The 26898-nt window shown below is 29.7% G+C and overlaps 4 protein-coding genes across 4 annotated transcripts; 2 read left to right on the top strand and 2 right to left on the bottom strand.

The window, feature by feature from the left end:
* Positions 1-78: 78 nt before the first annotated feature.
* LOC130674012 (beta-alanyl-dopamine/carcinine hydrolase) lies at positions 79-7050 on the top strand. Its single transcript, XM_057479256.1, has 6 exons — positions 79-633; positions 1780-1977; positions 3534-3644; positions 5848-6064; positions 6132-6372; positions 6450-7050. The coding sequence occupies exons 1-6, from the start codon at positions 514-516 to the stop codon at positions 6745-6747; spliced, it is 1185 nt and encodes a 394-aa protein (XP_057335239.1). The 5' UTR covers positions 79-513; the 3' UTR covers positions 6748-7050.
* LOC130674013 (putative E3 ubiquitin-protein ligase UBR7) lies at positions 6897-9785 on the bottom strand. Its single transcript, XM_057479258.1, has 3 exons — positions 9384-9785; positions 8890-9081; positions 6897-7768 (listed from the first exon to the last, which is right to left on the bottom strand). The coding sequence occupies exons 1-3, from the start codon at positions 9528-9530 to the stop codon at positions 7025-7027; spliced, it is 1083 nt and encodes a 360-aa protein (XP_057335241.1). The 5' UTR covers positions 9531-9785; the 3' UTR covers positions 6897-7024.
* Positions 9786-9954: 169 nt separating this feature from the next.
* LOC130674011 (glutamic acid-rich protein-like) lies at positions 9955-13729 on the top strand. The gene is made up of 5 exons (XM_057479255.1): positions 9955-10284; positions 10988-12801; positions 12887-13078; positions 13187-13374; positions 13453-13729. The coding sequence occupies exons 1-5, from the start codon at positions 10119-10121 to the stop codon at positions 13619-13621; spliced, it is 2529 nt and encodes an 842-aa protein (XP_057335238.1). The 5' UTR covers positions 9955-10118; the 3' UTR covers positions 13622-13729.
* Positions 13730-13754: 25 nt separating this feature from the next.
* LOC130673298 (uncharacterized) lies at positions 13755-26751 on the bottom strand. The gene is made up of 5 exons (XM_057478270.1): positions 26346-26751; positions 25193-26229; positions 21095-22605; positions 17638-17945; positions 13755-17564 (listed from the first exon to the last, which is right to left on the bottom strand). The coding sequence occupies exons 1-5, from the start codon at positions 26649-26651 to the stop codon at positions 15480-15482; spliced, it is 5247 nt and encodes a 1748-aa protein (XP_057334253.1). The 5' UTR covers positions 26652-26751; the 3' UTR covers positions 13755-15479.
* Between the last annotated feature and the right edge of the window lie 147 nt (positions 26752-26898).

Genomic DNA, 26898 nt, shown 5'->3' with positions numbered 1-26898 from the left:
AATGACAATAGAGTTATAATGTAACGCATAGAAGCCGTGTATCGATATCTTGGACTAGTTGAATTGGTTTTGCAGGGAGTAAGTCGATAAGAGCTTAGGCAGATTAGTGTCCTCCGTCCATTCACGTAAATAGTTTCAGCGGTTTAAGATCTCAGTCTTGTTTAAACTTTACTTGTTATTTAAACTCGAATTGTTTATTTATTTCATTGTTTTTATATATCTGCAGCTGGAAAATTTATACCAGTTTTGAATATTTTTTAATCTTCGTTTCTTCATTTTTTATTTTTTATTTCTAATTCAAATATTTGAATTTGAATTTGAATTGTTAATTGTTAATTGTTATCAGCGGACTGAGGTCTTATCAGTTGAATAGATAAATTGTTGTTGACGTACTTGAATAGTCGGGTTTTATAGTTTTTTTTTCGCACACCGTTGTCGGGTTTATGAAATAGTATTCATTAGAAGCAAAGTAATTTTTGTAAATTATTTAAAAGGTGTTTTGTTTTTAAAAAAATGGCTAAAATAATAAACGCGGATAACGATTCGTGTGAATTCAAAAAAGATATCGGAAGAAGAAGTGCTGTTCCGATAATTTATACACGAGGAACTCACTATGAAATTGGTTTTGATATCGTAAGTTAATGAAATACTTTTTTTTCATGGGAAAATTTAATTAAAATGTTTTCTTTTTTTTTAATTTGACAGCTGTAACTTTTTATTCAATAATTTTTTTAAATTCAATCTCCAGGGTAACAAAAATAAAATTTTTCTCAACTTGTAATTTTAAAAAATTATTTTCCGTATACAAAAACAAAATTATAAAATTTAAAATAAATTGATCTTTTATTGTTTTTATCTTTGAAATGATAAAATTTACAAGGATTAAATTTTTTAAATTAAAAATATTCGAAGCGGAACAATTTGCTAAAAAAGTTTTAATTTTTTAAATTTAAAAAAAAAATGATCTTGAAGTTAATAGACAATTGATAAATTTCGGATTTTTTTCAACAAATCAGTTACAAAAAAAAAAAAAAATAAAAAAAAATATGCGCATGTAGACCCTGGTAGAAATTTTTCGGACTTTTCACCGAAAAAATCTGAAAAAGTCTAGAACTTTGAAAAAAATCTTTAGAACTTTAGAACTGAATTCTCAGAGAAAATTTCGAAAAATTTCGGCCAGAGGAAAATTTTAAAAAACGGTACAATTTTTCAGAATATTTTTTTTTTTTTTTTTTTTATAAGTTATCGTTTTAAAAAAATTTTAAAAAATTATTTAACGCCGGTTAATTTCAGTGTCATAAAAAAAATTGTTATTTAATATCGAGTATTTTTAATATTAAATGATCAAAAGAGATTGTCTTTACTGACCAATAATATAATAACGATTAAAAAACTAAAAACTCGTTTTAAATTTAATATCATTAGAACAAAACGTCAGTTGATAACTATAAAAGCATTCGTGATTACATAATCATTAAATAGTTATGTGATATATAGATCAATGCAAAAAAATAAGTAAATAATATATTCCGAAACTGTCAATAATAATGATAAATAATTAAAAGTAAATAAAATCCACTAACATTGAACCTTATATATATTTATTACATTGTGAGCCGTTACTTAATTGACAATAAGATAAAAATCAGAGTATGAATGTTAGACCGTTCTAATGCGTTATTTATTCGTGACAACTTGTTTTAACAATCTATTTCGTCATATATATTTATTTATTCAAATATAATTAACAACAAAATATATTTTATTATGTATTTTCAGGGTCGTACGTTTGCTAAAATAATAAATGAGTTTGTTGATTGTTACAAACCGCTAAACGATACATATTTAGCAGCTTACAATACTAAAGAAGGAAGAATTATTTATGATGAAACATTAGAATGCGTTAGAAAACAATTTCCGCAATATTTACGTGAAATTGAAGGAACAGCTGCTGGTGCTAATGTACCATTTTACAAGGTTTTATTATTATTATTATTATTATTATTAATATTTATATGGAAATCTTATCATGTCCAAACAATAATTTCAAGTATCATTCAAATTCCAGGGAGAAGAAAAAAAACTTTTGTGTTAAAGGAATAACGGATTTACTGATCTGCTTAATTGACGAATTATTTTTCATAATCTTAATTGCGTATCCCTGATTAAACAACTGAATTAAAAATTATAATTCTGCTCAATTCTGTTATATTCTGTTAAGTTCGGTAAGACAGAATTTAAAAGAATTCAAGGATTATTTTCGAATTAAACAGAATAAAACCGATTTAAAATTTTTGAATTGGTTTCAACTCGGTTTAATTCGGAGTCAGCATCAGAAATTCAAGGATTATTTTCGAATTAAACAGAATAAAACCGATTAAAAATTTTTGAATTGGTTTCAACTCGATTTAATTCGGAGTCAGCATCAGAAATTCAAGGATTATTTACGAATTAAACAGAACAAAACCGATTCAAAATTTTTGAATTGGTTTCAATTCGATTTAATTCGGAGTCAGGACCAGAAATTCGAGGATTATTTTCGAATTAAACAGAACAAAACCGATTCAAAATTTTTGAATTGGTTTCAATTCGATTTAATTCGGAGTCAGGACCAGAAATTCGAGGATTATTTTCGAATTAAACAGAATAGAAATATTTCAATTCGTTTCAATTTAGATAAATTCTGGTTTTCCTGCCGAATTAGACAGAATTCTTTTTTAAGTTAGGTACCAAATCAACAGAATTTATCTGAATTATATAGAATTAAAAATTCAATTCTTTTTAATTCGATCGAATGAAGTTGTTTAATCGGGAATTAATTATTACATGTGGATTAATAATACTAAAATGCATCATTTTAAATGCGCACTGTGATACCAATACAATAATTGAATAGATTCTAATTATCAAAGATGTTAATATTATAAATACGGTTTCGCCCCAAATATACTTGCTGGGCTCATCAGTTTCGGGGCGTAGTATTGACATCTTTGATAATTAGAATATATTCAATTAATGTATGGTATTACAGTGCGCATTCAAAATAATGCGTTTTAAAAAATTAATCCACATGTCATAACTCATATGCAGTTTAGATTATAGAAAACAATTTTTAAATTAAGGTCAGTAAAGCCGTTATCCTTTAACACAAAAATTAAAAAGTCTGATCGTTAAGTAGTCATCTTCAAAAAAATTATTATTATTATTATTATTATTATTATTATTATTATATAATTTAAAAATAACTATATCATTTAAATTTCCGGTATAAGTCATTATTGATTACAATTAGAAATTATGATAATGATAGCGATCTTATTATAAATATGGAAATTAATCATTTATCTTGCGTAATACAAAGTAATGAGTAATGAGTAAGACTACTGACACGTGTGGACATGTATCTCTTATGGATATTTTTCTGACATCTAATTACTATTTCTTTTTTTTTTTTATTACTCAACCTTGATAGCGGTCACGGTTTATCAAGTGTGACAATTAAAAATATATAAACGTAATTATTTATTTTTCAGCTGTTTCTTATGCACCTTGATGACATTATCCCGAATGTCATTAATGGAGAAATGGCCAGCACTAAACAACCCGTTGGATGTTCGTCTATTATTTGCAATCATCCTGGGCAGGTATAAAAAATAAAAAAAGGTTTATCATTATAATTGTAGTCGATAAATTTAAATTTTTGCAAAGTATGTCGTGATATTTTTAGAAAAAAATTCGATAAAATTTTACAACTGAAAATTAAATTAACATACCAGTAATAATATTACGTAATTGGAATTGAATTAAAATAAATTAAATCAAATAAAAGTATCACCTACATCATTTTATAACATATTTGTAATATACAAGTTACTTATTATATAATAATATGTATTCATTAATTATTATGAAATTAATATTTTTTTCTAACGTCAATTAGAAATTTTCTTTTTCTTCCGAGTTCATTGCATCCATTATCACTTTTTTGCCCGTTTTACCCCTTGACATTTATTATTTCGATCTATTTAATAAAATCTTATCGATTATAAATTAAAATAAATTTTTTTACTCAACTAAAAAAAAAAATTTGTTCTGTTTATTAAAATTTTTCGGAATCGATTTAAAAAAAAAATTCTCAGGGTTAAATATTTAATTTATGCATGAGTTTATTCATACCTGTCTGAATTGTAACGCAACATGTATAAATTTTTTTAGTATTAATTTAAAGATATATTTCATTAGTGATATTTTGAAATAATTATTAAAATATGAATTTCAATTTTATTGCTCTTATTAAAGCAATTCAAGTTTTTATCCTGCACTGAAGTTTTATTTTGTGGTATGAATTTTAATTAAAATTCGCTTGATTAAATAATGAAGTGAATTATTTAATTGCAGTAATAAAATTTAATTATTGTAGAGAAAAATATTGTGAAAATCATTACGTTACGTTCTGATATGGATCGTTTTAAAAAAAATTCTAGAAACCGTTTAACCCCGGGGTCTAGTCCTAAAATTTTTTATTTATCTATTAACACTTTTCGCAATTTACATACACGCACGTGATCCAGTAGTACCGTCGCAGTGCAAAAAATAAAACGAGAATTATGAAGAAGAGATATTGCGTATACATTTTTATTTTTATTTATGTTCAAGTCCATTGTGAATAATATTCGTGAGTAATGGAAAGATGGACAGATAGTTTAATGTAACACTTTTTTATTTTATCGCTTACGTTTCGTCAATCTTGTTGACTTCCTATTTATATAAGTAAAAATCTAATTGTTATCTACGTGACTATATTAGAATTTATATAGGGGAGAGGGGGGCAGAGTGGGCCCCTTAAGGAAAATAATTATAATATCATTCAATTTTTTTACGCGTTTACTTCTTTTTGGACCCTTGATACTTATTTTCACTTCATTATGCTGCGTCCATTAAAATTGAAAAATTGAAAATTAGGGGCAAAATGGGCCCTCCAAAAAATTTCGGATTTGACATTTTTTATTCTTTACACGTGTGATATTTGCAAATAACTATAAAACAGTTGTATTTTAATAATATAAAAGTCATTTTAATAGTCTGCTGCGATGTAACTTTAAAACGTAATTTTATTATCTTTAACTTTCTTAATAAATTATTTTTAATGAACAGTTTTGGTGGTCTATTTTAGCCCTCATTATATAAGAAATTTCGATCAGCTTATTATCCGTTCGAATTTATTGACGTATAGAAAATTTTGAGAGGCCTACTTTGCCCCCAAGGGCCCACTTGGCCCCCTCCTCCCCTACTAGATTTTGTACTAAAATCTGTAATAATACATATGTAATAATTTGTAAATTTGGTTCTCATTGTAGAGCCCTGAAGAAGTCAGCAAGGTTGACAAAACGTTAGCGATAAATTAAACAAGTTTTACATTAAACTATCTGTCCATCTTTCCCATTGATCACGAATATTTTTATTTTCAAGTTTCAAATTTTTGCTTTGTCTTCCACTTGCACTAGAATCTTCTTTAAATTTTAGAGAGCCACCAAAAAAGTTTACTAACTTATCGCTGATTAAAAACTCCCATTGAAAAATTCTAATCAGATTCAATCGGAAATTTCTAACTGACTTTCAATCGAAAGAAAATTATTATTTTCCCATTGAAATTTAATCAGTTAATTAAAACGCTGGCAAATGAATTCCGATTGACTGATAGAATCTGATTGCCTTTCATCAGATTCAATCGGAATTTTAATCAGGGATAGCCGTCTAGATTGAAAATTCTACTCTTGAGTCCATTTTGTAAAAATAATTTTTTGGCGGCCGTAAGAATTTTTTAATAAATCATTTATTTATTTATAGGAAATTTTAGGACACAACGAAGATGCATTGAGCGAAACTTTAAATTATTGGTACATAGTCTGCGCAGATATTGTTGAGCCTGGGTATAAAAAAGAAAAATTTTCATCTCTATCATACGCAGGATTTCTTCCTGGCTACACAATGGGATTTAATTATCACGGACTAGTATTCAGCATCAATACTCTGAGCGCTAAAACACTGAGATCGGGAAAAACTCGTATGAAATAATTTTATTATCTCAGTTATCAATATATTATTTGAATACTAATATGTAAATATTTCAGCCCGATATTTCTTAGCTCGAGCTCTTCTCGGCGTAGAAAATTTTGTTCAAGCGCAGCAGACATTGAGAAACAAAGGCTACGGCGCCGCTGAAGGTTTTTCAGTGAACATGACGTTTTTAGAGCAAGAAGGTGACAGAATGTTTCATAACGCCGAAGTCGGTCCCGTTGAAAAAGGCTCTGATGAATCACAACTGAGTATTCTCACCGCAAGTCCCGGGGAAAATATATTTCATTGCAATAAGTAGGTTTCAATTGATAATTATATCTGTACATTTGTTTTTTAAAAATTCATTTATGTCTCGTTAATTTTAATTGCAGATATCTCAGATTAAAAGTACCCGAAGTAGACGGCGTAATTATTCCCAGCAGTGAGCATCGAATGTCAGCAATATTGCGACATCCGCGACCGCGCACTCGCCGCGAAGTAATTGATATACTTACTGATCAAACAGATAACGAGTATCGAGTTTATCAGGAATTCGGACCCGACGATTACGTCAAAACAATAGCCACCGGAATATTTGATTGCGTTAAAAGAACTTGGTCTATTTACGCCACAAAGCCGAAATATAATGAACCATTGGTCGTTTTACCCATACGTACTGAGACATTTTAAATATTTTCATTCAATACTTAATTATAATTATTAATCACTCACATTTACGTCATGGAATTTTTGTCTAATTATTTAAATTAAATCTGGAGATAAAAAAAAAAAAAATAGATTAATAACTTGCGGATTTTAATGATGATTCGGTAATTAAGTATGAGTCAGTTATATTTTTTTTTTTATTATGTGACGTAATGTTGAATTTACAATCGAAAAGTATCAAGAAAATGTAAATATCAAAAAGATAAATATAAATAAAAAAATGAAATGTTTTTAAATAAAATTAGCGGCAGAAAGATGGAACAATAACTTTAGCTTTCTTATTAGACTCCATCCCTGAAAAAAATTCTTTTATGTCTTCTTCACGGACGACTTTTTTATTTTCAGCAAATTTTTGTAAATATTCTTTCAATTGTTCCTTCATATCATTGTACTGTTCAATAGCAATCACTTGCTGGACGTGTCCAAGTGAAGCCAAAGCTTTCATTCCCTTTTCATACTGAGACTCTGAACCCTTTAGTTTACCAGCTTCCTCGTAAGCTTGGACGCTGTCAGTGGGATCGAGCAAGAAACTTATTTCCTGTTCGTCGTATAATTTTTTGCAGCTGTCACAAGCGCAGAGCGAGGAACGCCAGCCTTGGGTCCAGAAGCAAGACCCGCTTTTTTCAACAGATGGTTTTTCTGGCTTGGTACAAACTCCTGGTTCGGTTGTTACGTCAACCTTGTCGTCATTATTTACAGAATCATTTTGTACTTTAGTGGCTGCGTATTTGGAGGCGTAATTCCAAAGAATCTCGTGCTTGCCCATGCAATTCATGCAAACGACTTCCTCGTAAGAATTTTCGTCGGGTAAATCGTCGTCACTGCATCCAAGATGTTTTGAGTGGTACCAGTCCTCGCAGATAACGCACTGCAACATTTCGTCGCCAGTTGTGTCTTCGGGGTCTGGGTATGGTCGAGCACAAGTACAGTAGACTCCTTTGAAATTCTGATTGTATTTATTTTCTGTATTCTCTGCTGCTTTACACTGAAAAAAATTCATGAAATCTGTTGATGTTTTCAATTTTACAAAACGGTGGGACAAAAAAATATTTTTTTATAAGTTTAAGTCTTATAGATAATTGTGGATTTAAATTACGTATTGGGAATTTTTAATGCGTAATTAAAATAAATGTCGCGATTTTTGATACATTTAATTTACTTTGTTATTAAATAAGTCAGTTAATTAAATAAAATTTTTTTTGTATTAAGTAGCGAATACTATAAGAATATTAAGATAAATTATTTGAATTACTGCGTAATAAATCTCCCCAGAAATTTTATAACAATTTGGTCTTGTCTGCAATAAACCAGGTTTAAGATCATACAGGTTGTTGAGTACAACTCAATCATCAAAAATCTATGTGCACTATGGACCGAGGAACAGGATAGCGAATTCAGTTAATGATTATTGTGCTTCCATAAATTTTTTTTGTGATTCTTTATCATGTTTTTCAACAAAAATAAAAAATATTCTACCACGTCACTAATATAAAACACTAATATAAAATAGTATATTATATTATATTCTCATTCTGTGCAGCTAATGATAAAACACTACTTCTATAATAGTTCAATAAGATGTATAAAGCCGACTGGCGTAAATAAATAAATAAATTTATATTTCGCATCACTAATTCCATAAGGACTTACATTTTTATTCGCCCTTTTGGCTTTAGTTTCCTAGAGCCGAAGGCTGTATCATTTTTTTTTATTACAGATTATCTTGGAGAGTTATTTTAAAGTTCAAATTTTTGTAAAATTTTAAAACCTCACATAAGTCTACCAAACAATTGGCAATGAAAAAAAAATCACGTCTTTTTGGCTTTGGAAACTCTCTAAAGCCAAAGGAGCGAATTAAATCATAATATCTTATGGACCCTGATGAAAAACTCCGATTGAATGATGATTTATCAGTTTCTTTTACGTATAAAAATTTAATGACAACTATTGTACTTTTAAAATACAATAATAATTTTTTTTTACCCAATTGAGTCATAAGTTAGTATTCTATAAGTAATCAAATTTTTTATCTCGGTGTCTTAACAACCAAAATTATTTTCTTGTTAATGACAACTGCGTACGAAAAAAAATAAAATAAATTCTTACAGGATCTAGTGAACACTTTTTTTCTTCAAACTTTGAATTTCCACAGTCGCATCTAAAGTTCCTCTTGGTGTACAACTCAACAAGTTCATGGCCCTCATGGCAATGAAAACTACACGCTAGACAAACACCAGCTTGGACTTTATCATTTGGACAGCAAGTCTTGCAAGCGTAAAGCGCCTGGCGCATGTAGCCCTGTAATAAATTAACCACTGACATATATCACAAACAATAAACATAAATATATTCAATTTAAAAAACTCAATAAAATGATAAATTCATATGGAGGTGGAGGTTTATAATGACAACTTGTTTTAGTTGCGACCAAGTCCCAATAAAGGGACAAAATTTCAAACTTATGATAAAAATTAAATTATAAATTTAAATTTACTGTCCACCTTCCTGCGAATTTATCATTTTAACAAATATGAATAAAAAAATAAATCTATATGTCAAACAAGATGGATGGACACAAAACAAAAGGAAAATAAAATTACCTTAATGTAAGTACAATATTTATCATCAGATGCTCCCAGTACAGCATTAGCATCTTCTTCAAGTTGATTTTCTTCATTCAAAACATCCAGCATAGTCACTGAATTTTCTTCTTCAAAATTTTCAACATTTTTTGATGTCTCGGCCATTTTTCCAAGTGAACTCTGGCTGCTTATTGACTTTCACGTTTGTAGGTTCTGCTTTATATTTGAAATTTGAAATTTTGTTCAATACTTTGACAGTTAATAAATTGTCAAATATTTATTATTGATAATTAATAATATTTTAATAATTATTTATGACATTTATTATTTAAAACGGATAATTTTTATTTAACTGACGGATTAGATGCAGTAAAATTATCAATGGCCACCAGGTATCGGGTATTTGTGTATATTATATCACCTAAATAATATTCCCGCTAAAAATTTATTTTCCTGTAGAGTTTCTAGCAAAATATATGTTTATATTGCGCCTATATATATTTTGCGGGAGATTTAAGAAGCTGGTTAATTTAAATTTGAACTTATCGACAGTAGATTGATTTTGAATTACTTTTTAAATCGTAACCTAGAAATTTTACAAACACGTGCGATGTTTTGTTGACATTGGTCTTCATTTATTAAATTGAATAGTTTATATAAATATATATATGTATACTTATTAAAATAAGTATTGATTGTTTTTGTGTTCAGTTGTTAGTTAATTTTAATTTATGATTTTTAAATTATTTTATAATGGATGGAATTATTAATGAGGCTGGAGATAAATTCAAATTGAAAGAAAAACGCAATCGTAAGGGAGGTTTTTTATCACAAAAATATATTTCTTCGGATGATTCCTCATCAGATAATTCGCTGTGCGATGTCAGTAGTAAGAAAAAAAAAATAAATAATAGTAATGGTAAGGAAATTAAAATTTTTTCATTTGAAACTGAGGAATTTTTAATTTTTGTGACAGTGGAAGCAGCAGGCGTTTGAAAATTTTGTATTTTTTAATTATTTATTTAAATGTTAATTTAAAATAAATTTTTGAATTGCATACAAAATATTTTTGAAATTTTTATAAAAATTTAATTTTTTTTTAAATGGATAATTTGTTAGGAAAAATTTCCATTAAATTTTGTATTCTAGATGCGTTTAATTGATCACTTTTTTTTAAATAATTAATTCAAATGCTAACTAAAAATAAATTTTAAAATCGCATACAAAATAATTTTGAAATTTTAGTTAAAATTTCAAAATTGTTATTTTTTTTTACAGATAATTTGTTAGTAAAAATTCCCATTAAATTTTGTATTCTAGATGCGTTTAATTGATCGCTTTTTTAAAAATAATTAATTTAAATGTTAATTAAAAATAAATTTTTAAATTGCATACAAAACATTTTTTGAAATTCTTGTAAAAATTCCCATTTAATTTTTTATTCAAAATGCGTTTAATTGATCACTTTTTTAAAAATAATTAATTTAAATGTTAATTAAAAATAAATTTTTGAATTGCATACAAAACATTTTTGAAATTTTAGTTAAAATTCCCATTTAATTTTGAATTCTAGATGCGTTTAATTGATAACTTTTTCACAAATAATTAATTTATATTTTCAGATATTAATTTTGTGAAAAACAAAATAATTAAAAATGATGATACTGAGACAGTCGACTCGATAGATTTGAATGTGAAGCAGATGAAGGAAGTAAAAGAAGAAGTGGTAAATGATGCCGCATATGGAGAAGTAGTTAAGAAGATTAAGAAGAAAAAAACGAAAGATATTTCTGGTGAAAATGATTTATTAGATAGTAAAAAACTTGAAGAAGTATCTAGTACAGTTGAAAATCATCAGGAGTTTGATGAAAGTCATGTTAAGAAAAAGAAGAAGAAGAAAAAAAATAAAGATATTGATGCTGTTGAAGAAAATTTAAATGCGGAGCTAGGGAATGAAGCAGATGGTCTTGAAAATAAACTTTGCGTGGATGATGAGAGTAAAAAAAAAAAGAAGAAGAAAAAACGCAACGAATTGTGTGATAATGAGGTAGAAATACAAGGGAAGAATGAAGAAATATGTGATAGCGGAAGTAAAGTGGAGGCTGGATCGTTAGAAAAAAAGGAAAAAACACGTCGTGAATTTATTGAAACTAATGGAACTCAGCAAGAATCAGTTGCTGAAGAAATGGATACTGATAAAATGAAGAAGAAAAAGAAGAAGAAGAAACGGGAGCGCGATGATTTAGAAACTGGTGGTCTGGTTGATGACCAAAATTACCCGATTGATGGACAAAATATTGATTCTTCTGTTGTGAGTTTATCAGTAAAAGCAGAAAATAAATCGCACGAGTCAGCTGATGCGGTTAAAGTTAAAAAGAAGAAGAAAAAATCTGCGGAACCAGGTGCTGAAGATACTTTGGAAAAGATGGAAGTCAGTAAAGAAGAATCTGATGCGACTCAGCAAGAATCATTTGCTGTAGAAGTGGATACTGAGGTGAAGAAGAAAAAAAAGAAGAAGAAACGGGAGCGTGATGTAGATGAGTTGGAAACTGGGGGTCTGAGAAATGAACAAAATGACCCGGTTGATGAAAAAAATAATGACTGTGCTGTTGCAAGTGTCTCAGTAAAAGCAGAAGATGATAAATTGCATGAATCAGCTGATTCAGTTAAAATTAAAAAGAAGAAAAAGAAATCTAGAGAACCGAGTGAGAAAGAATTGATTGAAGAGCACGAAGTTAAGACTGAAGATCGTCTAGAAAAAATGGAAATAGACAGAGAAGAATCCACTGAACCTGCTATTAAAATAAAAAAGAAGAAACGTAAACATCATAATTCTGAAAACAGTGAGCTGGTAAATGAGCAAAATGATACTGCGGAAAATGTACCAGTAAAGAAAAAGAAGAAGAAACATCATAATGAATTAGGTGACAAGGAATCGGCTGAAGAGCATAAAGATGATGCTGCAGATACTCAGTTGTTAGAAAAAATAAATTCGGAAAAATTAGAGTCTGCTGAGTCGGCAGATAAAATAGAAAATAAAAATTCAGAACCTGGATCTGTTGAGTCTGGACCAACTCAAAATAGTTTGAGTGAAAAAAATGTCAGAGAAGTTAACAATAAAAGTGAGGGAGAGTCTGATTCTGATGATGGGATGGTTTTAAATAAATCAAGTGATAGCGAAGCTAGTAATGATGAAACAAAAAGTAAAAGTGATAGTAAACCGAGACAAAGTCCAGAGAAGAAACAAAATATATCGGAATCTGAAATTTCTGATGAAGAAGATGATGAAGATTATGACGAAGAAGAAATAGTGCCGCGTAAAAGAAGACACAAATCGATATTTGAAAAAATTCCTGTTATCGCTAAAATGCTGACAGAGTCCGACGATGAAGAAGACGAACTTCAGATGCAGCAATTAAATTTAACTGAATCAAAAGTAAGTTTACAAATCAATTGTTATTGTTATTATTCTTTATCGCATAATAAATATTCAAGTGTCTAAATAATTTTTGTTAATTTAGAAACTAGCAGAGCTTAGAATAAATTTGATCCATCATGTCTTGCCACAACATAACATAGAAAAAAATGCAGGTACTCGTCCTCTTTCTAAAGAAGAAAAAAAACGTTTCGAAAGTTACGCGCCACTGAGAACGGGAACGTTTACTCCAGACGAAGACAATAGAATTTGTCATAATTGGAAGAGGTTCTGCAAGGTAATTTTCCAATCAAAATTTTGTATTTCAAATATTTAAATATGCGCGCCCATTGGTAATATTTAAAAATAATTTTTTTTGAACACGTAAATTTATTTATTTGATCAGGTACACGACTGGAGAAAAGCTCTAGTACATCCATTCATATTCCGTAAGCGCAAAGGATTTTACTTTCTTTCAAAAGTTGAAGAACGGAGAAAATTCGTTCAATTTTTGGCTCATGCTTTACCCAATAGATCTCTGTACAGTGTTTATGGTAGATTCAAAAACTTGTACAGTACTCACAAACAATCTAGGTGCGTATTCAGAAGATGAATAAATATTATATATATATTATTTTTTTCTATCTTATAATTCTTGTTCTTGTGTTGCAGATACACTAAAGAAGAAGACGCAATTGTATTAAAAATAATAAATGATCCAACAGTAAAACATCCACTAAAAGTTTTAGCTAAAAGATTAAATAGAACTCAGCAGTCAGTATGGCGGCGTATTAAATTACTGCAAAAAAAAAGTGGATCAGACAACAGCGACAATGAATGAATATTTTTTTGAGTGTGAATGTAGCTGACAATTAGCGATTTTTAAAGTTTTTAAATAAATAAATAAATAAAATGTAAGTAGAATAAAATTTAAAAATTGTCTCTGCTACGTTCATACTCATATATTTATAACAAAATAAATAAAAGACATTGAAATTATTTAAGCGTTTTTATAGAAAAAATTATACATACATTGATCATTTTTTTTGTATCAAATAACTTATTGTTATAATTGATAGTTCTCACGTGATAAATTTATAATTCATTTCTTCTCACGATCTTGAAGTTAGCAGACAGTTGACAACTTGCCGATTTTTTTTTGTACAAATCAATTTAAAAAAAAAATACACGTGGAAAATAAAAAAATCAAAAAATTATCCGACGTCGGCTAATTTCAGTATCATTTCTTCTCATTGTCCTGAAGTTAACAGACAACAATTTTCGGATTTTTTTCTAACAAATCAATAAAAAAAAAATGCACATGTGGAAAATTTAAAAAACTACATGTGCAATTTTTTAAATTATCACTGAAAAAAATTTTAAACGTCGGCTAACTTCAGTATCATTTCTTCTCTTATATAAAACTCTCAAAAAAAAGAAAAAGTACTACAGGAGTTACAAAAAATTGACTATTAAAAAAAAATATATATATATATAATGGTAGTATAATAGAAATTTATACTTTTTGTACAGTAAATTTAATTGTTTGAAGCTGCGTAATATATAGACTAAATATATTTTAATAAAATGAATAAACTCTTGAAATTTTATAAAGTAAATCACTACTTAGCCGTCATCGTTATTATTTAGATTTAGTAAAAAAAAATATTAGTGATTAGTTGATAGATTTGATGAGGCAGCGATTCGGTAATATCTTAAATATTAAGATAAAAATAAAATAGTTATTAATATTAATTATTATTATATTAATTATATAATTCAGTCTCCTTTCGATGACGAATATTATCACTGAATCGATATGGAGAACAATAGAGGATATCTACAGTTTTTGTCGTATACTAAAACAAACTTTATGAATATTTAAAAATATTTATACTATATATTTATATAAATCAAAGATTGATACTCAAGTATAAAATAATATCAACTAATAAATTTGTATATAACTTTTAAAAATTTATATTTTGTCTTTTTAAAGAATTCATGATTTTTAAAAATATTTAAGCGTAAATGAAACATCAATCGATGAATTATAAATAATAAATTCTCGTGTAAAAAAAATTTGCTCCAAAAAGATTCCAAAAAAATTCGACATGTGAAACTTCTATATTTGAGACATAGTAGAAATTTGAGTGGCATTTTATTTGAATTTTTATAATTTTCATAGTAAAAAAAAAAAATTATCTAGGATTTTACATGAGCGAGTTTTGAGTAAAAAAAGAAAACTTGTAAAACATATTTTTACTACATCTTACCCTGGTTTCGAAAAAGTTCAAAATTCTTATGGGTCTACTGGTTTTTAATGAGATTTTTTTTCTGCTGATTTTTTTACTCAAAATTCGCTCATATAAAATCCGAGATAAAAATTTTTTTACCATCAAAATTATAAATGATACTGAAGTTAGCCGACGTCAAATTAATTTGAATTTTTTTCAAAACGATAAATTACAAAATAAAAACATTTTAAAAAATTGCACCTATAGTTTTTTGAATTTTCTACATGTACATATTTTTATTTTTTTTTGTAATTCATTTGTTGAAAAAAAATCTGAAAATTTTCGATTGTCTGTCAACATCAAAATAAAAAAAAATTCCACTCGAGTTCTACTCTGTCTCAAATTTAAAGTTTCCCATAAAACTTTTTCTTATTTGTTTTTAACACATGATTTTTAAATAAATTAAAATATTTGCCCAATGACAGCAAGCGATCTGACTGCTGTCTGCACATTACTAACATTAATATGATGGGAAATATGCGAATGATTATTTTCCGAGTTAACCATCTCACCGTACTGAGCTCGGCAGCGTTTTTGATGAGCGAACAGACTTCCACTGTGGCTGTAAGCAGCCCCGCAGGTTTTACAAACATAAGGCTTTTCACCCGAATGTGTGTACGTGTGTTCCTTGAGTGTGCTGAGTCTTTTGAAGGCTTTGCCGCATGTTTTGCACAGATAATTAGCTTCTCCAGTGTGACGCGTCAAGTGACGTCTGAAGGCCGAGCTGACGGCGAACGCGGCACTGCACACATGACAAACAAAGGGCTTGTCGCCAGTATGTATGCGAATATGATTTGCAAGGCTCGTGGTTGTTGTAAACCCACTGTTACATGTCTGACATACGTGAGGTTTAACACCCGTGTGTGTCCTCATGTGATAAGTGAGCGACGAATTGCTCGGGTATACTTTGCTACATATATGACAGAGATATTCCCGCGGTACTTTTTCTTTCGGTTTATTGTGGGTTCTTTGATGAAGAACAAGTCTGGCTTGACTAGCGCACACTTTTTTACAAATCTCACATGTTACTGGTTCAGCTTTTGGTTTGTGCATTGACACATGACGTCTTAGTCCTTTTTTAGTTGCCATCACTTTGTCACAGTGCTGGCATTTGTATTCACCAGAAGCATCTTCATCACTGTCCAGTTTTTTGTTGTCAAGGTCATTGGTCCCGTTTGAATTATTACCGGTAGTAGAATTGCTGCGATTAAATGTCTCGTCATCAGACTCATATAATTTATTTTCATCGACCAGATTATCTAATAAACCATGCCCGTGTTTTTCCGCGTGTTTTTTCAACGTGTCTGGTCGGAAAAACCATTTTTTACAAACAGTACATGAATATTTTTTGTCACCGTGTATCAAGGAGTGTCTTTTTAAATTTTTTAAAGTTGAACAAAATTGATTGCATTCACCGCATTTGTACAAACCAGGCGCACTGTCAAATTCGTCTGCTTCATTTGTCTGAGAACCATCGTCGTCATCTTCGGTATCTTCAGTCCTTACTATTGATACTGTGCCATTGTCATTGTTCTTTAAATTATTATTATTACTGCCCTGGAATTTTTCCGAGTGGATTTTTAAATGCCGGACTAAACTCTGGGGTTTTGTAAAAGACGTGTGGCAGAGTTGGCACGCATGAGGCTTTGACTCATGAACTTTTACATGTTTCTCCATATTTTCAATATTGTAAAATGACTTTAAACATACAGGACATTTGTGTTTTTTATCGTGAACTTGAGAATGATTTTTTAAACCCTTTTGCGTATTGTAACGCTTGGAACAAACCTTACATTTGAATTTAGGCTCGTCGTCATCGTCATTGTCAATATTATCAGGCAAATCTTCATCAAGTTCATCAACGCTGTAGGATTTTCCCGCAATGTCTTTAGCTTTGCGCGTCAACCTTTTGCTGGGTGCCGGTTCCTCGATCTCTCCAGTCCACTTGTGTTCTTCTACGTCTATTGAAATGTCTTGTTCTTTTTCAAACTCGCCAACGTGGGCATCAGTCTCCTCGTCATCGTCCTCCAACTCTTCGTCTTCATTGCCAGTCTCATCAGTAGCCAATAATTCATCAGCGATGTACTCCGTGACCGCAGGTTTTATTTCGCTTATCGTGCTGACGTTATCCGTCAAATCTTCAGTTTCCATCGCGACTTGGATGGACACTTGCTGCGACTCTGGAACTAGAACTTGATGCTGTAGTTCCTGATGCTCGAGCTGATGTTGATCTTGATGATCAGAATCTTGAGTAATCGCTGATTCTTTTTCTAATTCTTTAGCCTGGAATCCAATATTACAGAGAAATAATTTATCTTCAGAGACTATTTGATTGTCTGTTACATCAACTTGTGGATTCTGATGATAAACTATCGTATTTAATTCTTGACTTAATCCGTGGATTTCTTCTTTGACAAAATAATTTGAATTAACATTTTTAGCCATTGCTCTCTCTTCGGTTTCTGTTTGAGTGCTTGAGTCCTGACACTGTAATTAGATTTAAATTAAATTTAAAAATTGGTAATTAGGATAATTATATATTTTATGAATGAATTATTACATTTGATTGTAAGCGAGTTGGTTTAGTGTAACAGAGACGTAATCGCGCATCGGAGTTCTGACACTGTTCACGAAATTCATGTGCCACACTTGCTTTATAAATACAACTATCACATATTAATGGTGGCAATCCATCTCTCTCATTTATTTCAATAGCTCCACATGCTGATATTCGTTGTGATAAACTTGGAAAAACACCTGGTACTGAATCATTACAAAACAATGATGTTAAATTTGGTGACTCTGTTAAACATATTCTACAAATTCTATCAAAATCCAGGTAACACTCGCTCATTATGATATTTTTTTATAAATATCTATTTTATCTGTTAAAAATAAATATAAATGATGTCAATATTTATTTTATTTTCTTATACATAAAATAGCAGACGTCAAATTTTTTAAATTTCATAAAAAAGAGAAAAAAAAATTTGAAAATTTTATGATCTGGAAATTGACAGGCAATCAAAAATTTTTGGATTTTTTTTTTTCAACAAATAAATTACGAAAAAAAAAAAAAAAAATATGCACATGTAGAGAATTCGAAAAACTATAGGTGCATTTTTTCAAATATTTTTATTTTATAATTCATCGCTTGGAAAAAAAATCCAAAAATTATTACAGTTAACTTCAGTATCACAAATTTTCTTGATAATTTTTAAAAATCATCAGAAGCTTCGAAATTTTTTTTTATTAACAATTAATTTTTTTAATATAAAGCAAAAAAATTTAAAGATCTGCTGCTTATACTTTTGAATGTAAAACTTAAATTTGTTTTTTATGTAATCAATAAAAAAACAAAACATAATTTTTAAAAATACATGATAATAAAAAAAATTACAACAAAATGGTTCTCAACTTACCTTGCACTCATACCACAATTGTTGATAATCCAATTAGTTATATATATACATACATATATATAATTTTATTACATGTCGTTGTACTTAATATTTATCAACTCAGTTGTCTACATTGTGTTAAAAGTTATATTTTACCACCACATTAATTGTTAACTCCATTGTTAAATAAAAAACAGAGATGATTTGCTCGTCTCTTTGTTCAATCCAATGGCTTCCAAGCCTCGATATTTTTTTTTTTTTATTTTTTTTAACTTTATTTTAGTTTTTTTTTCAGTTGAGCAACTGAGAACTGAACGATCGAATACGCGAGTACACTTCCAAGTTGAGAACAATCCTTTTGTTTCATTTAAAAAAAAAATATATATTTATATATATGTATATATATATAATAATAACAATATATAATCTATGTTAAATGAACGTGTGATGTCGCTAAATTTTTATTTTAAACGTCGGTAAGTTATCGAGTAAAAACCCGCGAAATTTGAATTTCCAACAGGAGCAAGTTTTTGAATAAAATAATTTTGAATAGAAAATATATATATTTGTATATATAATAATAATAATAACAATATGTAATATATGTCAAATTTTAATGTAAACTTATATTTGCGGACATTTTTCAAAATTGATGACAATAAAGTTAGCAAACATTTAAAAATTTTTGGATTTTTTTAACAAACAAATTAATATTAAAAAAAATATTTTGGAAAATTGCACGTATAGTTTATGAAATTTCCGACATGTGCATTTTTTCAGAAATATTTTTTTTTCACTATTTATCTGTTAGAAAAAAAATTTCTTTTAATTTCAAATGTCTACTAACTTTACTATCATTCAAAATTGATCATTCGCTATCCACAATTTAAAGCGAATTTATAAAAATGGAAAACTCTAAAGCAAGCGCAAATCAAAACGGAAAAGTAAGCATTTTTAATTTAAAATATTTGTGTGTGCGTGTGTGCAAGTGCGTGTGTATGTGTGTGTGTGTGTGTGTGTCCGAATATGTGTGAGAATTTTTTATTTAGATTTTTTATTAATATTTTTAAAACTTCTCTACGGAGTAAATTTCATTATAGATCTCTCCATACAAAATAAAAGACATATAGTCCCTACAGAGGCGATTAAAAGAAACAAAACAGCAGCTAAAGCCTTGAAAGAAGATTATACAGAAGAAGTCAGGATTTATAAAGAAGTTACATTTCAATACGCTTCGAATCATGTCGAAGAGCTGGACATGCTGGAACAACTATACAATAAACAGGAGGCCCAGAGAAGAGAGTTACAATAAACCAAAAAAAAAAGAAGAAAGAATAACTATAAAGAGCTTAATAACTTCAAAATATTTTGGATCAAACATATTAGTCACACAGTATTATAAATTATTATAATTTGAATTTACTATTGAAAAGGAATTCATATAAAAGACGTCCGCATGTTTTGGTGACTTAATTACGCCAACCCGCCTGAGAAATCAGGATACTTTGATGCCTTCAGTAAGCCACTAGTGATTTGGTTGCAAGGAGGTCCAGGATCTCCTTCAACTGTCTACGGAAATTTCGAAAAAATCGGGCCACTTGATATCAATATACGGAGACGTAACTATACTTGGGTCAATGTTTTTTTTTTTTCATCTGAAACGTAATTTTTTGTTTTATTATTTCGAGACAATTATTCAAGCAAACATTCATATTATAAATTAAAGTCATGATGTATTTTAGGATATACTATAGTACAAGACACAAATGTACTTGTCGCTCTGCCAAATGATGGGAATACTCGGACAAAATCGAACTGAAATTTCGAATTTAGGACTTCTAGAATATCTTTCTTACCAGGGACACTACAACTGGTAGGCGCGATCTCGCGGCGAGCACCAAACTACTCCTGCTGCTGCTGCCTAGCACTTGTGACTGTCCCCTTCTCCATATCGATCTTTTCTCCCAAGAAATTTTTTCTCTTGGCTTAAGCAACTTTTGTTATCTTGGTCGGAGAATACAAAAATACTTGCGTGAAAAGTATAGTACTTGTTCCAAGATATTTTATTTTCTTTAACCAAAAAAATGCAATATTGCTACAAAAAAATAATGTTTCTTGCTCCAAAAAAATATCTCTTACTTTAAGAAATATTTCTGGATTAATTAACATCGCATGTCAGTTCTTATTCATACATTTTTAATTACTGTTGTTAATTAATTTTATCGATAAAAAATATATGAGATAAAGCCTGTCAGATTTGACTTCATAAATTGTCTTTAATCTTAAAATTAAATAAGTTGAGATTTTGGGTTGTATATTTAATATTATGTATTTTTATATCTATACAAAAGAAAGGATAGGAAATGGAAATAAAGAAACCAATTTTTTTTATTGTTTTTTTTTATTTGTGCATAAAAGTAGGTCTAATTTAACATTTATCATAATCTAAATATGTAGCAATTTTTTCGCAACAGTCATATGTTAGTACATTTTTGAATAAAGAATAAACAAACTTATTATGTTTTTCCAGTAATAAGCTGTTAGTAATGGCATATCGAATTCTAAATTTTAGTAAATTAAAGTATATAAAATATTTTTCTTTGTAATCATCTATACGTAACGCTCTAAAATCTTCATTTAATCCAAACTTTATTAATTTGTCCTCATCCACAGTGAGAATATGATAAAAAGTAATATAACTATCACCAATTTTCTCACGTTTTAATTCATCCACAACTCCTTGAATTTTTTTTTTTATTTGTTCAACTCTATCCTCATGTTCTTCTTCTGTGACTTCAAGTTTATATGGACTTTCAGTCAAGTCTTGATAACTTATCTCGGCTTGTATCGGGACACCTATAAAAACTCTCGAATATTTTTCAGCTATCAAGTCGTAAGTAAGTTCTTGACATTCGAGCTTGCGCTTTGTTATATACTCTGTGTCATTGGCAATCTCTGGGGTTCTCTCTATACGACTTTCATCGAAACAAGCCAAGCTGACCGGATAGTCTTCTATATAAAAGAAATTGAAATCGGTGTGATACAGAAGATAGTTAACAATTTCTCTATACCCGAACCAAATACAGTGAAAGAGAAGACCAAAGTGACGATCTGGATTTACCTTGCTGCTAGCTCCTGCATTAATTAGTAATTTGATGATTTCTAATTTTTTATCGGCTAAGCTATACTGTGACTTACAATAATGTATACATCTACCCATTCGGTCATGGAAAAGTTGTTGTATTAATATCATTTTTTCGTCATCAGAATCATAGTTTACAAGAGCTCCGTTATTTAATAAGAGCTTAACCATTTCAATATTATGGTCAAATACAGCATCTTTCAATGGAGATAGACCAGTATTGCTTAAAATATTTACATCTGCTCCATATTTCAATAATAATTTTGCCATAGGTATAGAATGACGAGTAACTGTGTGGTGTAATAAAGTTAAATCTTCATCCTCATATCGTATTATAGCTTCTTCTTCCGTCTGATATAGTCGAGAACTGTCAATCATATAACCTTTGATTTCAAAATGATCTGAATGAAATCGTTTATTAACAGCCATACTTGCGCCATAGTCCAATAACAATTGAGTCATTTTGGGATAAAGATAACCAACCGAAATATGAATCGGATGAATATCATCGTTTGTTGGAATAACAGAAGCATTATGTTTTAATAATAATTTCGCGTATTTAAGATTTTCCGATTGGCAAGCGAAGTGTAGGGGCGCAAATCCAACATAATAAGGTCCTGTACATCTTGCATTCACATCTGCACCATTACGTAGAAGATAATCCATAATCTTGAGATTTCCATGTTTAGTTGCAATGTGAAGAGGAGTCATCCCATTTCTAATGCTTGCATTTATATCAGCACCTTTACTCACAAGTATTCTAACAACTTCAAACTGCCCCAATCGAACAGCATCGTGAAGCAGGGTGTTCGAAGAACGATCCAATTTTTTTTGCCTTATTTTAATGCAATTTTTAGCCAATAACTCAGCCGCCTTTACACGTTTGCGCCTCACCGCCATTTTGAGAATATTATATTCACCACGTAGAATGGGAAGTTGTAACACTTTAGTTGATTTCAATAATTTTTTGCACTTTTTAGTATCACTTTCGAAAATCGCAGACATTAAATGACCTCTTGTAATTGATGACATTTTGATCAATACTTTTTTGATAATTATTGGATCGAAATAAAAAATCAAATTTCGCACAAGAAATTTTTTTTACCAAGTATGGACGATAAAGTGATCACTTAGTCAAAATTTTATTTTTCAGCTTCTCGGTAACTTAACAAGCTTTGCAATTATTTCAAAATCACTCTATTTAAAATACGTATAACTTTTAAAAAAGTAGCACGTGGTCCAATAGGGAGGATAGCCAAGGAACTTGAATTCTTCTTATCTTATGACACAACAATAAATTAAATCTTTTCCATGTAATGTGTATGAAAGACGTATTTAATTACACAAGTTCGTTGCTTTACAGTAACTGAGCACTTTGTATTTCAAAAACCACTTATTCGGAAGACGTCCGACTTTTAAATGAACATGTTATCAGTGTGGTCAGAAATCCTGAGCAGCGCTCAGACTTAAGCTGTTAATTTCAAAGTATTGTGGTCCCAGTAGAAGAATGGACCTCGGAAACTGCCCCCACTGCCGAACATTTATGAACTGCGCATGCGTTCAGAAAAGTGGGAGAACATTTAACACGTACGACATCCAGAGTGGGAGTAAAAACCGACAACACCCGAAGCCCAATCTCTTGTTGGGATGACAATATCTAATGTACATGTAATGGGAAAAAAAAGAGAAAGATAGAAGATGTTAATCCCCAGACAGACTCGTTATCACGTCTACGGTTGCTATTGTTCACTCGTTGCCATTACTCACTAATGCCTGATCCCACAGATTCTATAGATTGTAGAATTTTAACCAGATATGGGACCAAGCATTGAAACGAAAAGTTTCTGGCAAGTTTGGCTGGATAATACTTTCCATTAAGTCGGCTTCAGAATACGGCAGTAGCTTGAATGTAACTTGACAGAAAAACTTACCGTCAATTTGAAGTGAAACTTTCAATCAACTTAACGTCATTGTTTGACAGTAGCACTTATAGTCAAATTGAATTCAAGTTTACAGAGAATTTACTGTCAACTTAAAGGTAACTGCTTGCTCTCCAACACTTTCTTTTTAGTTGCCTTCAGAATTCGGCAGTAGCTTGTAGATAACTTGTGATTAGGGTGGCTATCAGGGGTGTTTCAATTCAAACGTGAAGAAAGATCTGGACTACTACTGCCATTGTTGATGATACTGACTGCCGCTATTTGACTGCCAGTTGATACAAAGCGATCGACTTTGCGATTATTCGACCGCCCCTTTAGCAAAAATTTGAATGTCGAATACAGCGATGCGCAGTAACGCCAACTTGGCGCGAAATTTCAAAATTGAAATTTAATCATTTCATTAAGAATTATTTGTGTCAATAATTATATTAATTAGGGTGCATTAGCAAATGCTCTAGCTCTAGCTCTCTCTACATCGCAACATTTGGCTAGAGAATTTCCGAATGCACCCTGTGAATGTCAGTAAATTATTAAGTAAAAACCCGCGAAATTTAAATTTCTAACTAGAGCACGTTTTTAAATAAAAAAAAAACATAAAGATTTAATTCATGAAATTTATAAATAAAATAAAAAAAACGATTTTCAAAGCAGACATTTATTAATTAAATTATGAAAATTATTGTTGTATAATTTAATAAATATTTGTTGCCATTAAGTCGGTTAATTATCGACTATTTAAATGAGTATTTATTTTTTGTTAATCCCCTTTCTATTTATAGATACAAAAAAACTCCAAGTAATTTAACAAAACAAAACGACTAATTTTCAAATGTCAATTAAACCATAAAATAAAAAAAAAACTATTTTTCTAAAACTAATTTGTGTTTTATTTAAATCTAGTCTAATAGAAAGCTAATCAATTTGATTGATATAAAGCATGTATTTGTTACAAGTTTACTGAATACTTTTTTTCTTTTTTATTAAATTCTCTAGTAAAACAAATTAAACTTATGTAATAAAAGTAATCTATTAATTGTTAGTTTATATAATTATAAAATTACTATTCAATAGTATTTTTTAGTATCGATTAAAAACTTTTTCCTCGAAATATTTTAAACTATTAAATATTTTTTTTAACATAAACTCTTATATTAATACAAATATTAAGTATATATGTATATATTTATATGTGATATATATGTTTCTTTAACTTTACTATTACACTCATGAAAAATAGCCAACATGAGTAACGAATCCATCAGAGTAACATTCACTAAAATAATTTAAATGACTTGAATAATTAGTTTCCGTAACCAGAAATTTAAAAATTAAAACTTAAATATACTTCTAAAAAAGTTAGAAATTACTCTGACGAAAATTAATGTACCTGAAGATCGAAACGTTTTTTACTCAACGAAATCGAAAAAAAGTTGTGTAATTTAACTTTAAAGATAATCGGGGGTGGCCTGCAATTTTCTGCTTCCATTTGAAACTTTTCAGAAATCAAGATCCAGTAGATTTTTTATTTCCGTTCCAGAAAAAACGTTCCGATCTTCAGGTACATGAAAATTACCCATACTGGCTAAATAAAAATATTTGACATAAAAAAAAAACAATAATTAAAAATCGTTTTAACTAAAAGCTCTATGCACTCTTTTTAAATGTGACATTAAATGAGCGCTAAAGTAAAATGTTTTTTTACAATAAGAACAAGTATTTGTTTCAGACTTAGTGTTGCCACTGTGGGCTAATTTTTTGTGTGACTCAAGCCAATTTTGATTTGAACAAACTTTACCACAAATATCACAAATAACTCGTGATTCGTGATAAGCGCGATGCCGCATTAATCCTTTTTCTTTTAAAAACGTTTGACCGCAAATTTCACACCTATGTATAATACCATTATTACTACTATTACTATGATTACTGCTATCATTACTATTACTCGGTAATAATAATTTTTTAGAAGAAAGATCCATCTTGTAGCCATCCGATAAATTTCTTTTACTTCCGGCTTTGTAACTCGTTCCGTCAGAATTGTCATCTCTCAGTAACTGCTCATTATATCGATCTATTTCCTGCTGGTCGTCGATCATATCATAGTCGCCGTAGTCGTCTGGATTATTGTGGTTATTTATTTGTATGGCAGCAACAGCTTCTTGGGTCAGCTGATGGGACTTGAGATGCATCGCTAATTCTTCGGCCTTGGCACAGCGCACTGGACATATTTTACAAACATATAATTCGTCTTTGTGAACTTTTCGGTGCTGTCTCAATATTTTCAGTGAAACGAATCCCTGGGCGCATATTGAGCACGTGTACTTTTTGCCACCCGACTGATTCGGATCGAAAGCCAGAGCTTCGAAAGCACCCAGATGCTCTGGGTAAACTTTGCTCTGAGTTTTTGGCGGACGTGAATTTTGAGAATTAACGATTGATGAATTACTGGCTGTGCTGCCGATCTCGAGTAACTGCAGCTTTAATTTATATGACGGCGGTTCGTCGTCAGTCATCTCAGCGCTTTCGACGCTCGGGACTTCTTCTTGACCAACGACGACTTCCTCGGCGTCCATACTCTGGATTTCCAAGTAATTGAACAAGTCCTGGCTGGATTGTGAAATTTCGTGGGGTATTAGCTCGGGTTGAAGCGTTTCCTGATAATGTATGGTCTGATTTGCGGAAGAAGAAATAAAAATATAACATTTAAAAATTTGAAATTATAAAAAATTGTTAATTAAAGGAATTTATTAATGAATTATTTAAATAATAAGTAAATAAAACTTACTTTGAGGTTAGACTCTTTAAGTTTTTTATAATATAATCGTAATAATGTATCACTCCGTTGGCATTGTTGGCGTATTTTAAAAGCGATATTTATATTATTAATACACTTGGAACATATAAGTGTCGGCAAGCCATCGTCTTCGGCAATTTTAATACCACCGGACTCTTGAATTTTATTTAAAAGATCACGATACTTTTCATCCGTTTCATTTTGACAAAATATCGATAATGAATTTGCATTTTCAGTCAAACATACACGACAAATATTGTCAATATTAACTAATAAGTTTGACACTTTATATTCCATTTTTATATACACACGTTTGTTTTGATACTTATTATATATTTGAAATAATCAAAACAAATAAAATGGACTTAGTTCTCGGCGAATAAAATGTATATATATATATTATATATATAATATATATGATAAAATTGTATTGTATTTATTATATTATGTGACCATGGGATGGCGCTCATGTAGAACTTGATAACCGCGGGAGAGATTTGAATTTCCAAAACTCACAGTTTCCCGCTTTTTTTAAATTGACATT

This window comes from Microplitis mediator, chromosome 8 (assembly GCF_029852145.1).
Source record: "Microplitis mediator isolate UGA2020A chromosome 8, iyMicMedi2.1, whole genome shotgun sequence".
Taxonomy (NCBI): domain Eukaryota; kingdom Metazoa; phylum Arthropoda; class Insecta; order Hymenoptera; family Braconidae; genus Microplitis; species Microplitis mediator.
Note: the sequence above shows the minus strand (reverse complement) of the source record. Positions and strands in the feature narration are given on the sequence as shown.